This window comes from Brienomyrus brachyistius, chromosome 7, assembly GCF_023856365.1.
Source record: "Brienomyrus brachyistius isolate T26 chromosome 7, BBRACH_0.4, whole genome shotgun sequence".
Classification (NCBI taxonomy): Eukaryota; Metazoa; Chordata; class Actinopteri; order Osteoglossiformes; family Mormyridae; genus Brienomyrus; species Brienomyrus brachyistius.
The window spans coordinates 14,990,415-15,004,956 of record NC_064539.1 but is presented as its reverse complement, the minus strand read 5'-3'; the positions used below and the strand labels follow the sequence as shown (position 1 = coordinate 15,004,956).

General features: G+C 46.6%; 1 protein-coding gene across 3 annotated transcripts in view; it reads right to left on the bottom strand.

Moving 5' to 3' along the window:
* unc5da (unc-5 netrin receptor Da) overlaps nt 1–14,542 on the bottom strand; it is a 132,489-nt gene that overhangs the window by 25,026 nt on the left and 92,921 nt on the right. For all 3 annotated transcript variants that reach the window (XM_049018874.1, XM_049018876.1, XM_049018877.1), the window contains 2 exons: nt 14,440–14,472; nt 12,603–12,788 (listed from right to left, as the gene is read on the bottom strand). In XM_049018874.1, coding sequence (XP_048874831.1) covers nt 12,603–12,788; nt 14,440–14,472 — 219 coding nt within the window. The remainder of the gene's footprint in view (nt 1–12,602; nt 12,789–14,439; nt 14,473–14,542) is intronic.

Genomic DNA, 14,542 nt, shown 5'->3' with positions numbered 1-14,542 from the left:
TTAGAAAAATGTCTGCGTCCATGATGTTTCACTTTTCAGTAAAAATAAATAAATAAATCAGTACCACAAAGACAAAGTGTCCTACCCTGTAATCACCGTGGCAGACAGACTCAAAAATCCTCATGTAAATAAAGAGCTGAGCTCCTCAGCTCCTGCCAAGGCTCAAATGAACTGTGCAACATGTTCCCGGCACCTGCCTAGCAGGGTGCAGCTCTGACATCCTGTACTGCAGGCTCACACTGCGCCTGCCTGCTGAGGCTCCACCGCCACACCAAGGACAAGGCACACAAGAGACTGCAGGAGCCCCAAAGCCTGTCTGTACCACTGTCGGCTCACAGGAGACTGCAGGAGCCCCAAAGCCTGTCTGTACCAGTGTCGGCACACAAGAGACTGCAGGAGCCCCAAAGCCTGTCTGTACCACTGTCGGCTCACAGGAGACTGCAGGAGCCCCAAAGCCTGTCTGTACCAGTGTCGGCTCACAGGAGACTGCAGGAGCCCCAAAGCCTGTCTGTACCACTGTGGGCTCACAGGAGACTGCAGGAGCCCCAAAGCCTGTCTGTACCACTGTGGGCTCACAGGAGACTGCAGGAGCCCCAAAGCCTGTCTGTACCAGTGTCGGCACACAAGAGACTGCAGGAGCCCCAAAGCCTGTCTGTACCAGTGTCGGCTCACAGGAGACTGCAGGAGCCCCAAAGCCTGTCTGTACCAGTGTCGGCTCACAGGAGACTGCAGGAGCCCCAAAGCCTGTCTGTACCACTGTGGGCTCACAGGAGACTGCAAGAGCCCCAAAGCCTGTCTGTACCAGTGTCGGCACACAAGAGACTGCAGGAGCCCCAAAGCCTGTCTGTACCACTGTGGGCTCACAGGAGACTGCAAGAGCCCCAAAGCCTGTCTGTACCAGTGTCGGCACACAAGAGACTGCAGGAGCCCCAAAGCCTGTCTGTACCAGTGTCGGCACACAAGAGACTGCAGAAGCCCCAAAGCCTGTCTGTACCAGTGTCGGCTCACAAGAGACTGCAGGAGCCCCAAAGCCTGTCTGTACCAGTGTCGGCACAGGGACACAGGGGGGGCAGGCCGGGGGCAGGCCGGAGTCTAACCCAGGCCGGACAGGGACATGGAGGGGCAGGCCAGAGCCTAACCCAGGCCGCATAGGGACATTGAGGGGCAGGCCGGAGCCTAACCCAGGCCGCATAGGGACATTGAGGGGCAGGCCGGAGTCTAACCCAGGCCGCACAGGGACACAGGGGAGGCAGGCCGGAGCCTAACCCAGGCCAGACAGGGACACAGGGGGCAGGCCTGAGCCTAACCCAGGCCGGACAGGGACACGGGGGGCAGGCCGGAGCCTAACCCAGGCCGCACAGGGACACAGGGGGGGCTGTCTGTACCAGTGTCGGCACACAAGAGACTGCAGGAGCCCCAAAGCCTGTCTGTACCAGTGTCGGCACACAAGAGACTGCAGGAGCCCCAAAGCCTGTCTGTACCACTGTCGGCTCACAGGAGACTGCAGGAGCCCCAAAGCCTGTCTGTACCAGTGTCGGCACACAAGAGACTGCAGGAGCCCCAAAGCCTGTCTGTACCACTGTCGGCTCACAGGAGACTGCAGGAGCCCCAAAGCCTGTCTGTACCAGTGTCGGCTCACAGGAGACTGCAGGAGCCCCAAAGCCTGTCTGTACCACTGTGGGCTCACAGGAGACTGCAGGAGCCCCAAAGCCTGTCTGTACCAGTGTCGGCACACAAGAGACTGCAGGAGCCCCAAAGCCTGTCTGTACCAGTGTCGGCTCACAGGAGACTGCAGGAGCCCCAAAGCCTGTCTGTACCAGTGTCGGCTCACAAGAAACTGCAGGAGCCCCAAAGCCTGTCTGTACCAGTGTCAGCTCACAGGAGACTGCAGGAGCCCCAAAGCCTGTCTGTACCAGTGTCGGCTCACAAGAGACTGCAGGAGCCCCAAAGCCTGTCTGTACCACTGTGGGCTCACAGGAGACTGCAGGAGCCCCAAAGCCTGTCTGTACCAGTGTCGGCACACAAGAGACTGCAGGAGCCCCAAAGCCTGTCTGTACCAGTGTCGGCTCACAGGAGACTGCAGGAGCCCCAAAGCCTGTCTGTACCACTGTGGGCTCACAGGAGACTGCAGGAGCCCCAAAGCCTGTCTGTACCAGTGTCGGCACACAAGAGACTGCAGGAGCCCCAAAGCCTGTCTGTACCAGTGTCGGCTCACAGGAGACTGCAGGAGCCCCAAAGCCTGTCTGTACCACTGTGGGCTCACAGGAGACTGCAAGAGCCCCAAAGCCTGTCTGTACCAGTGTCGGCACACAAGAGACTGCAGGAGCCCCAAAGCCTGTCTGTACCAGTGTCGGCACACAAGAGACTGCAGAAGCCCCAAAGCCTGTCTGTACCAGTGTCGGCACACAAGAGACTGCAGGAGCCCCAAAGCCTGTCTGTACCAGTGTCGGCACACAAGAGACTGCAGGAGCCCCAAAGCCTGTCTGTACCAGTGTCGGCACACAAGAGACTGCAGGAGCCCCAAAGCCTGTCTGTACCAGTGTCGGCACACAAGAGATTGCAGGAGCCCCAAAGCCTGTCTGTACCAGTGTCGGTTCACAGGAGACTGCAGGAGCCCCAAAGCCTGTCTGTACCACTGTGGGCTCACAGGAGACTGCAGGAGCCCCAAAGCCTGTCTGTACCAGTGTCGGCACACAAGAGACTGCAGGAGCCCCAAAGCCTGTCTGTACCAGTGTCGGCTCACAGGAGACTGCAGGAGCCCCAAAGCCTGTCTGTACCAGTGTCGGCACACAAGAGACTGCAGGAGCCCCAAAGCCTGTCTGTACCAGTGTCGGCACACAAGAGACTGCAGAAGCCCCAAAGCCTGTCTGTACCAGTGTCGGCTCACAAGAGACTGCAGGAGCCCCAAAGCCTGTCTGTACCAGTGTCGGCACAGGGACACAGGGGGGGCAGGCCGGGGGCAGGCCGGAGTCTAACCCAGGCCGGACAGGGACATGGAGGGGCAGGCCAGAGCCTAACCCAGGCCGCATAGGGACATTGAGGGGCAGGCCGGAGCCTAACCCAGGCCGCATAGGGACATTGAGGGGCAGGCCGGAGTCTAACCCAGGCCGCACAGGGACACAGGGGAGGCAGGCCGGAGCCTAACCCAGGCCAGACAGGGACACAGGGGGCAGGCCTGAGCCTAACCCAGGCCGGACAGGGACACGGGGGGCAGGCCGGAGCCTAACCCAGGCCGCACAGGGACACAGGGGGGGCTGTCTGTACCAGTGTCGGCACACAAGAGACTGCAGGAGCCCCAAAGCCTGTCTGTACCAGTGTCGGCACACAAGAGACTGCAGGAGCCCCAAAGCCTGTCTGTACCACTGTCGGCTCACAGGAGACTGCAGGAGCCCCAAAGCCTGTCTGTACCAGTGTCGGCTCACAGGAGACTGCAGGAGCCCCAAAGCCTGTCTGTACCACTGTGGGCTCACAGGAGACTGCAGGAGCCCCAAAGCCTGTCTGTACCAGTGTCGGCACACAAGAAACTGCAGGAGCCCCAAAGCCTGTCTGTACCAGTGTCAGCTCACAGGAGACTGCAGGAGCCCCAAAGCCTGTCTGTACCAGTGTCGGCTCACAAGAGACTGCAGGAGCCCCAAAGCCTGTCTGTACCACTGTGGGCTCACAGGAGACTGCAGGAGCCCCAAAGCCTGTCTGTACCAGTGTCGGCTCACAAGAGACTGCAGGAGCCCCAAAGCCTGTCTGTACCACTGTGGGCTCACAGGAGACTGCAGGAGCCCCAAAGCCTGTCTGTACCAGTGTCGGCACACAAGAGACTGCAGGAGCCCCAAAGCCTGTCTGTACCAGTGTCGGCTCACAGGAGACTGCAGGAGCCCCAAAGCCTGTCTGTACCACTGTGGGCTCACAGGAGACTGCAGGAGCCCCAAAGCCTGTCTGTACCAGTGTCGGCACACAAGAGACTGCAGGAGCCCCAAAGCCTGTCTGTACCAGTGTCGGCTCACAGGAGACTGCAGGAGCCCCAAAGCCTGTCTGTACCACTGTGGGCTCACAGGAGACTGCAAGAGCCCCAAAGCCTGTCTGTACCAGTGTCGGCACACAAGAGACTGCAGGAGCCCCAAAGCCTGTCTGTACCAGTGTCGGCACACAAGAGACTGCAGAAGCCCCAAAGCCTGTCTGTACCAGTGTCGGCACACAAGAGACTGCAGGAGCCCCAAAGCCTGTCTGTACCAGTGTCGGCACACAAGAGACTGCAGGAGCCCCAAAGCCTGTCTGTACCAGTGTCGGCACACAAGAGACTGCAGGAGCCCCAAAGCCTGTCTGTACCAGTGTCGGCACACAAGAGATTGCAGGAGCCCCAAAGCCTGTCTGTACCAGTGTCGGCTCACAGGAGACTGCAGGAGCCCCAAAGCCTGTCTGTACCACTGTGGGCTCACAGGAGACTGCAGGAGCCCCAAAGCCTGTCTGTACCAGTGTCGGCACACAAGAGACTGCAGGAGCCCCAAAGCCTGTCTGTACCAGTGTCGGCTCACAGGAGACTGCAGGAGCCCCAAAGCCTGTCTGTACCACTGTGGGCTCACAGGAGACTGCAAGAGCCCCAAAGCCTGTCTGTACCAGTGTCGGCACACAAGAGACTGCAGGAGCCCCAAAGCCTGTCTGTACCAGTGTCGGCACACAAGAGACTGCAGAAGCCCCAAAGCCTGTCTGTACCAGTGTCGGCTCACAAGAGACTGCAGGAGCCCCAAAGCCTGTCTGTACCAGTGTCGGCACAGGGACACAGGGGGGGCAGGCCGGGGGCAGGCCGGAGTCTAACCCAGGCCGGACAGGGACATGGAGGGGCAGGCCAGAGCCTAACCCAGGCCGCATAGGGACATTGAGGGGCAGGCCGGAGCCTAACCCAGGCCACATAGGGACATTGAGGGGCAGGCCGGAGTCTAACCCAGGCCGCACAGGGACACAGGGGAGGCAGGCCGGAGCCTAACCCAGGCCAGACAGGGACACAGGGGGCAGGCCTGAGCCTAACCCAGGCCGGACAGGGACACGGGGGGCAGGCCGGAGCCTAACCCAGGCCGCACAGGGACACAGGGGGGGCTGTCTGTACCAGTGTCGGCACACAAGAGACTGCAGGAGCCCCAAAGCCTGTCTGTACCAGTGTCGGCACACAAGAGACTGCAGGAGCCCCAAAGCCTGTCTGTACCACTGTCGGCTCACAGGAGACTGCAGGAGCCCCAAAGCCTGTCTGTACCAGTGTCGGCACACAAGAGACTGCAGGAGCCCCAAAGCCTGTCTGTACCAGTGTCGGTTTGTAAGGAGTGGCAGTGGGAGGCCTCTAATTTTTTTATTTGAAAGGAAATTGTTTATTAGCATGACTGAGAGCCCTGTTTTTAAAAGTCTGTTCTGCCTGTACGGTGGAAGTTATGACTTTATGACATAAAACTCATTATAGATCAAGGGACTGTCCCCAGTTCTATTTTAGACCTGTTTTGAGGAAGAAATTAGTTAGAAAAATATGATTTTGCACATAGTGCCACATTATTAAACTCAAGTACCGCAATGATTACCTTGTAATGCACTGAAAAAGAAAAATTGTACTTGCCAGTTAACTATGTTATAAATTTAATTGCGCTAGTAATGTCTGATGCAATTTTTCTTCACTGCTTTATTTAAAATTTCATTTATTCATCAGACAGTTGTTGGTTGAGTAATAAATTTAAGCCAGACCACGATCTTTTAAGGCTGATAATCCAAACTATATTTTTATAATATATTCACCCATTTTACTTCTGGAGCTCAAAAAATGGATTTCTGGATTTGTAAGGTTAATATAAGTCATGTCATAATATCCAATCAAGATGATTCCTGTCATTATATTAATAAATGCCTTCAATGAGTAGGTGCAAGTCGTAGTACAAAAAGCATGCATCCATCCATCCATCCATCCACCCATCCATCCATCCACCCACCCACCCATCCATCCATCTATCCATCCATAAATCTTCCAACAGCAGTTTCGGAAGGTAGATGAAAAAATCAGCTTGGCCTATTACAGATGCATAGACAGGACATGATCCTATCGATTTCTCACACAACAGGTGACGCTAACGGACAGCAAGGCAGCCCTGCAATGACGTTTTTCTAAGCTGGATGTTCCATAATTAGGCCAGAATCAATACTATGACAAGGTCTCACTTTTTATTTTATATTTTTGCATATTTTTTTATTTATCATCATGATCATATAAATTCACCCAGGAAATGATGAATTCTCTGAGAAATTGCCATAAAACAAAAAATTTGTAATATACAAAAATGAATGGAGAGGAAATAATGTAGAAATATTATTTCTATATTATTAATATGATGCTTGTGAAAACATCGTATGGCTTTAGCAGTTTGTCGGCTCAAATTACACTACAGTACTGTATGCAGTTAATTTATTATTACTGTATCATTATTAGTTTTATTTTTAGGTACTGAATTATTATTATTTTAAAGATGTTTTAGTGTATTTGTGTTTCCTAAGTGTTTTATATGCATGTTAAGGTAAAATATACATACTACATACTAAAACAAATATATGACTAACTGATGCTAAATAAAAACTGCTTGTGCCTGTTTTGACTTACACACAAATTCGACTTAAAGACAGACTGAGGAAGCACGTCTCATTCATGCCTGGGGGGCTGCCGGTGCGTGTAGATTTTAAATGGTATCTCTTGAGTGACTGGCTAGAATTAGACTGTTTGTAGCACTGTTTTCACCAGGAAGCCCTACGCATGCACGTATGCACTCAGATCTGTTCCACTTTAGCAGACAAACATGCAGACTTGCTATGACTAAAATAAAAACCCGAGAGAAGTAGAGGTTGCAGATCACAGACCTTAAAATGCACAGACTGCCTTCAGAAATGCCAGTAATTAGCCTTAATCGCTCCAAGCCAGTCGGCCATTGGGATACAGCAGCAGGCTAGAAATTTATTAGAAAGAATTGGGAGGAGATTTGCCCATGCAGAGAATATTAATATGACTCAGAGCAGCAAGGTAAAGAACAAGAAGCAAAAATGGCTAAATATAAAGGTCTTATGAAACTTATAAAAAAAAAAGATAATGTGCAAAGAATAATTGTCTAGATTGTTATTTTACAGATGTACAGTATATCCCGTACTTTCCTTGTAATGATACTATAAAGAATAAGAAGTTATTGAAATAAATCACAATTAATGTGATGTAGGTTAACAATTTAGAATCTTTAGGTGTGTAAAACAGCTTCTGAATGCAGGGATACACAAGTTTACCTCACATATTACATCCACTGCATTATCAAACTCACATTTCTTACATAGTGGGAGATTTTATTTGCCATAAAAGCATGTATGTGTGTAAGAATATGTTTTCAGCATAGCTCTACACTCCAAGCTGAAATGACCACATTACACTGCATAAACTCTCATGTCTTACAAACCCCCAAACTAAAACACAACACCGCTCAATGCATAGTCCATTTTATACAGAACTGGGGGGGGGGGGGGGGCTTGTGGCTGCTGGGCCCTAAGCAGCCAGTTGAAGCGCTTAGGCACTGGGCTGCAGTCCTGCCCAATAACATCATGATGCCCTAACTTACAGGGGGAGCTGTGAGCTTCAAAAGGAGACCCACATGATCTAGTTTCTGAGGATGGCGTCTCCTCAGCCTCTGGAGAAAGGTTCCAGATAGACCAGTACCCTGAACTGGGTTACTGCAGTTCAAGTACTCCCTCATGTACTTAGAGCCAGTGAGTCCAGCAGAATGAGCAAATGTTCTCAATGGCATCTCTCTACCAGCTAGTTTATTATCAAAATGAAACAGACAATTTAACAGAGTTTTCTGTGTAAGCAACAATGTCCAAAGCATGTTACCCAGGGGACAGTGCACAGGGCTCTGCAGATATTGCCCATTGCCAAATTTCAGACCAATCAAGCACTTGCAGGTAGAAACATTTTAAAGAATGCCTGACCACGCTTAAGCTAATATGAAGGTAAAATGTCATTATGGAGTCATGTGAATGTGTTCAGCTACAGAATACCGATCCCCCCAGCAAGTTTACAAAGAAGTATGGAAGAGTGGTGGAGTGCTTTTTCAAGCACCATACTGTACACTCTGGGTTTTAATCTTGCATAACGAGCTTTGATTAGTCTAAATGGGCTGTTATGAAAAAAAATGTCTCAGAAATTACAAAGGAATTTTAATACATTTTTTTGCAAATAAATTCACAATGTTTGTGCTTATGTATCTTTATTTTGCTCATTGGTGCATCTCAGCAGTATTTTGTCATCCATCTTCTGCTCCACTCACACAAGTGCAGTCCAACCAACCAGTCACAAGTTCGTATTCACATAATTAGGGTTAATCATGCGGTTAAAAAAATGATTCAAGGATGATTAATTTTTAAATCTAAGGAATTAAATAATCAATCATAATTATACTTGGCACAATCTACAATCTAAAAAATCATTCAGCAGAAGTATGTTTCTTATCCATACTGTTACCTTAAAGAAGAAAATAACTTAAGAACTCAGAATTCAATATCCCATGCATATTTTTTTAGAATACCAGCTTGTCCAAACCCCAGCAGCAACAATGGGCTATCCCTCAGAAGCTAGTCTGAAAATGGTGGCTTTAGAGCGTGCACCCCCTGGATCATCACACCTTCAATTACAAAATCCATGAGGGTGATGAGGGCTGTAAGGTAAAAATGAGGACTGTATGTTTATTCTATCCTATACCCCTATTATGCTCCCCAGGTTATTCTCACCTACAATGTAATCCTCGTCACTGCTATCCTATCCTCATATTATACTCACCAGGTAATTCTCCCCTAAAATGTAATCATCGTTACTGCTATCCTATACTCTTATTATACTCCCCAGGTTATTCTCACCTACAATGTAATCCTCGTCACTGCACTGCTATCCCATACTCTTATTATACTCCCCAGGTTATTCTCACCTACAATGTAATCCTCGTCACTGCACTGCTATCCTATACTCTTATTATACTCCCCAGGTTATTCTCACCTACAATGTAATCCTCATCACTGCTATCCTATCATATTATACTCACCAGGTAATTCTCACCTAAAATGTAGTCATCGTCACTGCTATCCTATACTCTTATTATACTCCCCAGGTTATTCTCACCTACAATGTAATCCTCGTCACTGCACTGCTACCCTATACTCTTATTATACTCCCCAGGTTATTCTCACCTACAATGTAATCCTCGTCACTGCACTGCTATCCTATGCTCATATTTTGCTCCCCAGGTTATTCTCACCTACAATGTAATCCTCGTCCCTGCACTGCTATCCAATGCTCATATTTTACTCCCCAGGTAATTCTCACCTAAAATGTAATCCTCGTCACTGCTATCCTATCCTCTCATTATAATCCCCCCCCCCCCCCCAAGTTATACACTGCAAGAAACCTTCTTACAGAAAGCTGAATGTATATCCGTGCTAATCATTGTATTCTTGGGAAACTATAATTAGTATTATTCAATAAGTACTGCAAGTAATGTAGCTTAAACTTGGATTTGCAGCACAGAAAAGAGTTTGGTGCCCAAATTCAGCAATGATCAATTTTGTGAAGCTAATACTTGGCTTATGACAGACTTACATTTCACACCAACAGATGATGCAGAAAATAAAACGTAGTTCAGTAAAAGTTGAACTCTGAAGTAAATGCACAGGTTGTCTGTGATGCAAGCAAAAAACTACTTTATAATAGCAGACTATCAAAATAGGTCTTTTGTGCAAAGCAGAGCCAGCAGGCATATCCTACAGTAGACTGTTCATCTGGCATTACACTCTTAAAACACAATACTAGTAGCACCTATAAACCAGATGCCCAGCTATTCCCATAACGACCCTTATGAGAGTGTGTGCGTTAGTTATGCAGGCCTGACATCACAAAATCCAAACTCTTGAAACCTCTGTAAACAGAAAATTTTAGTATCAGCATCTGAAGTTGATTTTTTTTCCCCTGGAAGGACTCTCAGTTTACTGGCCGTATCTGCCTAAGGTTTGCCTCCCAGTGCTTGTGTGACAGCGCAAGGGTTTCACAGACTCCTCAAGCTTTGAGAGTAAGAGATGTGGGGCACAGAAGAGCTTGATTTACCCTTTTGATTTAGGCTTTAGAAGCACAGCTAGGAGGGACTGGCCATCATCATTGCTTTCGGTAACGTAAGCAGCTGCACACTGCTGCAATAATGAAACAGGCTGAAATAAAAAGAGGCTCCCAGCACAAAGACACAGAATGGATGTTAAGTGTTCCATTATTTTCACATTTATAGCTACAGCCATTTTGTGCATTGGAATTCTGGAGTGCCCCTCCAGGGACAGTAAGGTGTGTGCCTGAAAGGAAAAAATGATTTAATGCAATGCAGAAGATGTCATTAAACGCTGTGTGCAAAATACAATTCAGTTTACTTTTAAAAAGTAATTGTATAAGCATTAATATTGTACTTAATGACAGAACTGGAATGCTTGGGAATATACAGTGAAATGAAATATAAAACCGGACGCTATTATCTACACAATATTTAGTACAATGTGCATAACGTTTTACAAATTTGCATAGGATCACTTACCAATGCTTTACTTAATAAGTGAATTACGGGTTTAAATGTAGGCCATGAAAAGTGCATTGTCAAGTAATTTATAGGAGTAAAAAGGATGTGTTTAGGTTACCTTTTGAACCTCCAAGACAACTGAGGACAAGTACCTACAAATTTTCAGATGATGAAACTAGTTCATGCCGAGTACATCACTCAAACAAAGTCGCCTGGGTGCATTTTTCAGAGTTGATGGAATTTCAGGATGTACTGTGAGGTGCAGACTTCTGTCTTCAATCTGCCCCCTTACACAGGTCTTCAATTTGCCACCCTACGCAGGCCAGCGTGGAGAACTGACTCATTGATGGACTTTGGCTTGACCTTGACCACAGTTTACACCTGGCTTTTAGCAAGCAAGCACTCTCTTTCTTTTTCTATATTGTTGGCACAGGCCCGCGGGGGTCAGGCAGCCAGTCGACCTTGGACCCTCAGAGGGTTCTTTTCCCTACCCTAACCCAACAGAACTTTCTGGATTAGACTGCCCACCCCTGCACTATGGGCTAAGATATTTTTAAATAAATACATTTTTCTTGTTATAGGTTATATACAGATACATAATACACCTTTTACAATGAAAAATATTATAACAGTTGCATATGTTCTTTCATTGTTCACTTTGAGGGGCATAAAAAGCATGATTTTCATTGCTCCATTATCCCTTGATACATACTGTAGCGATGGAGAGATTGCTCAGAGTACTGGAGCCCAGTAAGTGCACTGAGCATGCTGGGAGTATGTGTGTGTAGCCCTTGTATGTGTCCTGTTGCAAGTAGCCGTGTTTAATCGTAGCATAAATGTTTGTGCTCCCAAGTTCACATGTACCCTGACCGGTGCTGTATTTGTAATCCTGGTGTGGTCTAGTGACGTGTAATTACCTGCGTGTGTGTGTCTTACTGTCTTTAGCGTAACTTCCCTCTGTTTCTCAGCCATTCTGCGCCTCTGTATATTGTTGCTTACTATCCAGTCTTTTTCAGGACTATATAAAGAGCAACTTTGTGCAAAACCTTTTGCAATCACTGCCTCCATGCATTGGTCTGCCAAGCGTCACAATATGTATTTATTCATTGCTAAATTGTGTCTTGAGAATTAGGCTAAAATATTAGAATCCCTTTAATTTGAGAGAGTACTGTATAATTATGTGTAATGTACTTTTTTTATTTTTCTTACTGTGAGCAATTTATCAATTAATCTTTACCATATGTATGTACACACCAATCATGCTATATACTGCACGGGGTCCATGATTGCTCACTATTATCCATAGTTTTGGCTGTCCACAGTAAATTTTGGAATGTATCACCCATGCATATGGGCAGACTACTGTAATTATTATTATTGGTGTTAATAGTTATAAAGCTTAGGGAGCTTTTGTGGAATCCGGCTGTTACCGTGTTCACTTTGCACACCAGCAAACCATCCGTTACCCCTGCAGAGAAGCGTTCTTTTCCACTATCTGACATTTCCGCCCTTATAATAGCACTCCACCGCAGTGTAAGTTCACCTGGCTTTTAAAGGGAACGGGAGATAACACTCTGATTGGTTTATAGCATGTTATGGCCCAAACACACCCCCCATGACTAATTGCAAAACTTAGTACAACCCTTTTGGATCGTGCGTCTGGTACTGCAACTATTTTTCTGTCGTTAAACTAGTAAAAATGGGTTGGCTATGCCCTAAAAGAACTTCCACCGTGCGCTTTAGACCGTGCATTTTAGATTTTTAAAATAGGACCTTTTTATCTTTATGTCTTCACTGGCATTCAGATTATTGCTGCCTGTTAGAGATGCTTGTTTTTTAAAGGCATTGCATGCATGCTAAATTAGGAGTCACATTTCTGAAGAATATAATTTAAATATAACTGAAGTGTTGAGGAAAAAAAACACCATAATTCTAACAGTATCACCATTTGATCCTGGTAACATTCCGACTCATTCAGCTATACCCAGCAATGCCTTTACTTACCTTGCCTTGTGGTCTTGAAGTTAAATGACTGGAAGCCCCCTGTAAATGTTGATGAGTCAATGACGTCGACCCCATAATCACTGCGGTTCCTCCGGTAGAGCATGACGCTTATCACAAGAATGGTTACAGCGATGACGCCAGCCGTCAAGCCGGAGTAGAGGGCGACATCGCTGTTGGCCTCCATATCTACAACAAAGTAAGGGGGGGATCAATATCACATAATCTGTCTGATATGAGTGAACCCACAAAACTCTCTATGCAATATATTCTATTCTATTCTATTCTATTCTATCCTGCCTATGAATGTTCTATGAATGCATTATAAATGCATTATGAAGGTGCACTGAATGTTCTGAAAATACATAATGAATGCATTATGAGGGTGCAGTTAATGTAAAGCGTTACCATATATTTTCCCTAAGGGTGTGCATATGAAATTTGTACAATAAATCATATATCCACCTGCTCTTGAAATGTAAAAATGCACTTAATTTCCCACATTCTTCAGTTTGGTACGAATATGACAGAATATACATGTCTACTGTCGACTTAAGTTATTACAACTCCATCCATCCTTTATTTTTCTTTTTTTAATTCCTAATTGAGGCTGCTGCCTCATACTCATTATAGGAATATGTTAAACTAATGGAGTCTCTCTAAAATGATTGTAATTGATGTTGCACCTGACAATCATTTGTAAGCCATAAAGACCAGGCATTAAAAGGCACTTGAATTTCACGAGGGAAAACAGCGCCATTAATTAAATTACCTCCTATGCAATAATTACACTCTATTACATCTAGTTCAATAGAAAACACATCCGATTGTTGCACAGTTATTCTCATCACACTCAAAGGTCTTCAAACATGACCCTCTTTTTGGTCAAAGGCTGCTATAGGACACTTAGCTTAGCAATCTGGACTTGCCTTCTGGTTTTGAGGTGTTTATGTTGAATTGAGCTTACAGGATGCATGAAAATGCTCATGTGGTTTAGCTAAGATGCAGCTTGGACAAATGCACTGCTAATTCATCGTCATTCATCGTGATGAGCTTCCATCGCAGGGCATCCACAAGAAGCTATTTAGAGACACCACTTTAGCCAAAGAGAAAGCAGGGTGTGATTTAAACCCTTAGAGCTGGAAGTCTGACGTTACAAGGACACCTGCATTTTCCTTCAGCCAGTTGAATCCTACTAAGCATGTTTTTATGGGCTCTATCTTTTCAGCACTGATGCTGAGACAAGCCTTCCTTTTCCCACTGGAAATAAACTTTCTCTCTGTATAGCATTTTAATTGTAAATAATAGCAAAATACATACAGGATAAGCAGTACACTCATACTGTAACCAAATTCTTGGGATAAAGAGAATGATTAAAAACAATAACTTTCCATTATAGAAAGGAAATAACATTTAGCTGGGCTGTAGGTGACTGGTGTCTTATGGACCAAGAGCGTTCTTAGAGTTGATTAGCACAACAAGGATATATAATTTAGAATTTGGTGATCAGTGGTCATTGTTGACAGACCACAGCACACAGTGTATAACAATGAAATGTGTCCTCTGCATTTAACCCATATGTGACATCGCAGGGGGCAGCTAATTCAGCGCCTGGGGAGCAGTGCTTGGGGGTGGTACCTTGCTAAATGTACCTCAGTGGTTCCTTGCTGGTTGGGGATTCGGACTGAATGGGTCTCCTTTTCAACAAGGGACAACATGGTGAATACAATCAGGGGCAACTGGGTTTTCCAATTAAATGATGCATGGTATTTAAATACAGGGGCTGTTTGTTAAGTGATATGGGGAACATGACGAACTCATACAATATGGCGGCACTCACTCTGCGGATTCATATCATGCAACAGCTTTCGATCTGCAAGAAAGGGTAGAGAGAGAGAGAGAGAGCACTTATATTCTGTTCTGGTTGTCATACCAGCTGGAAA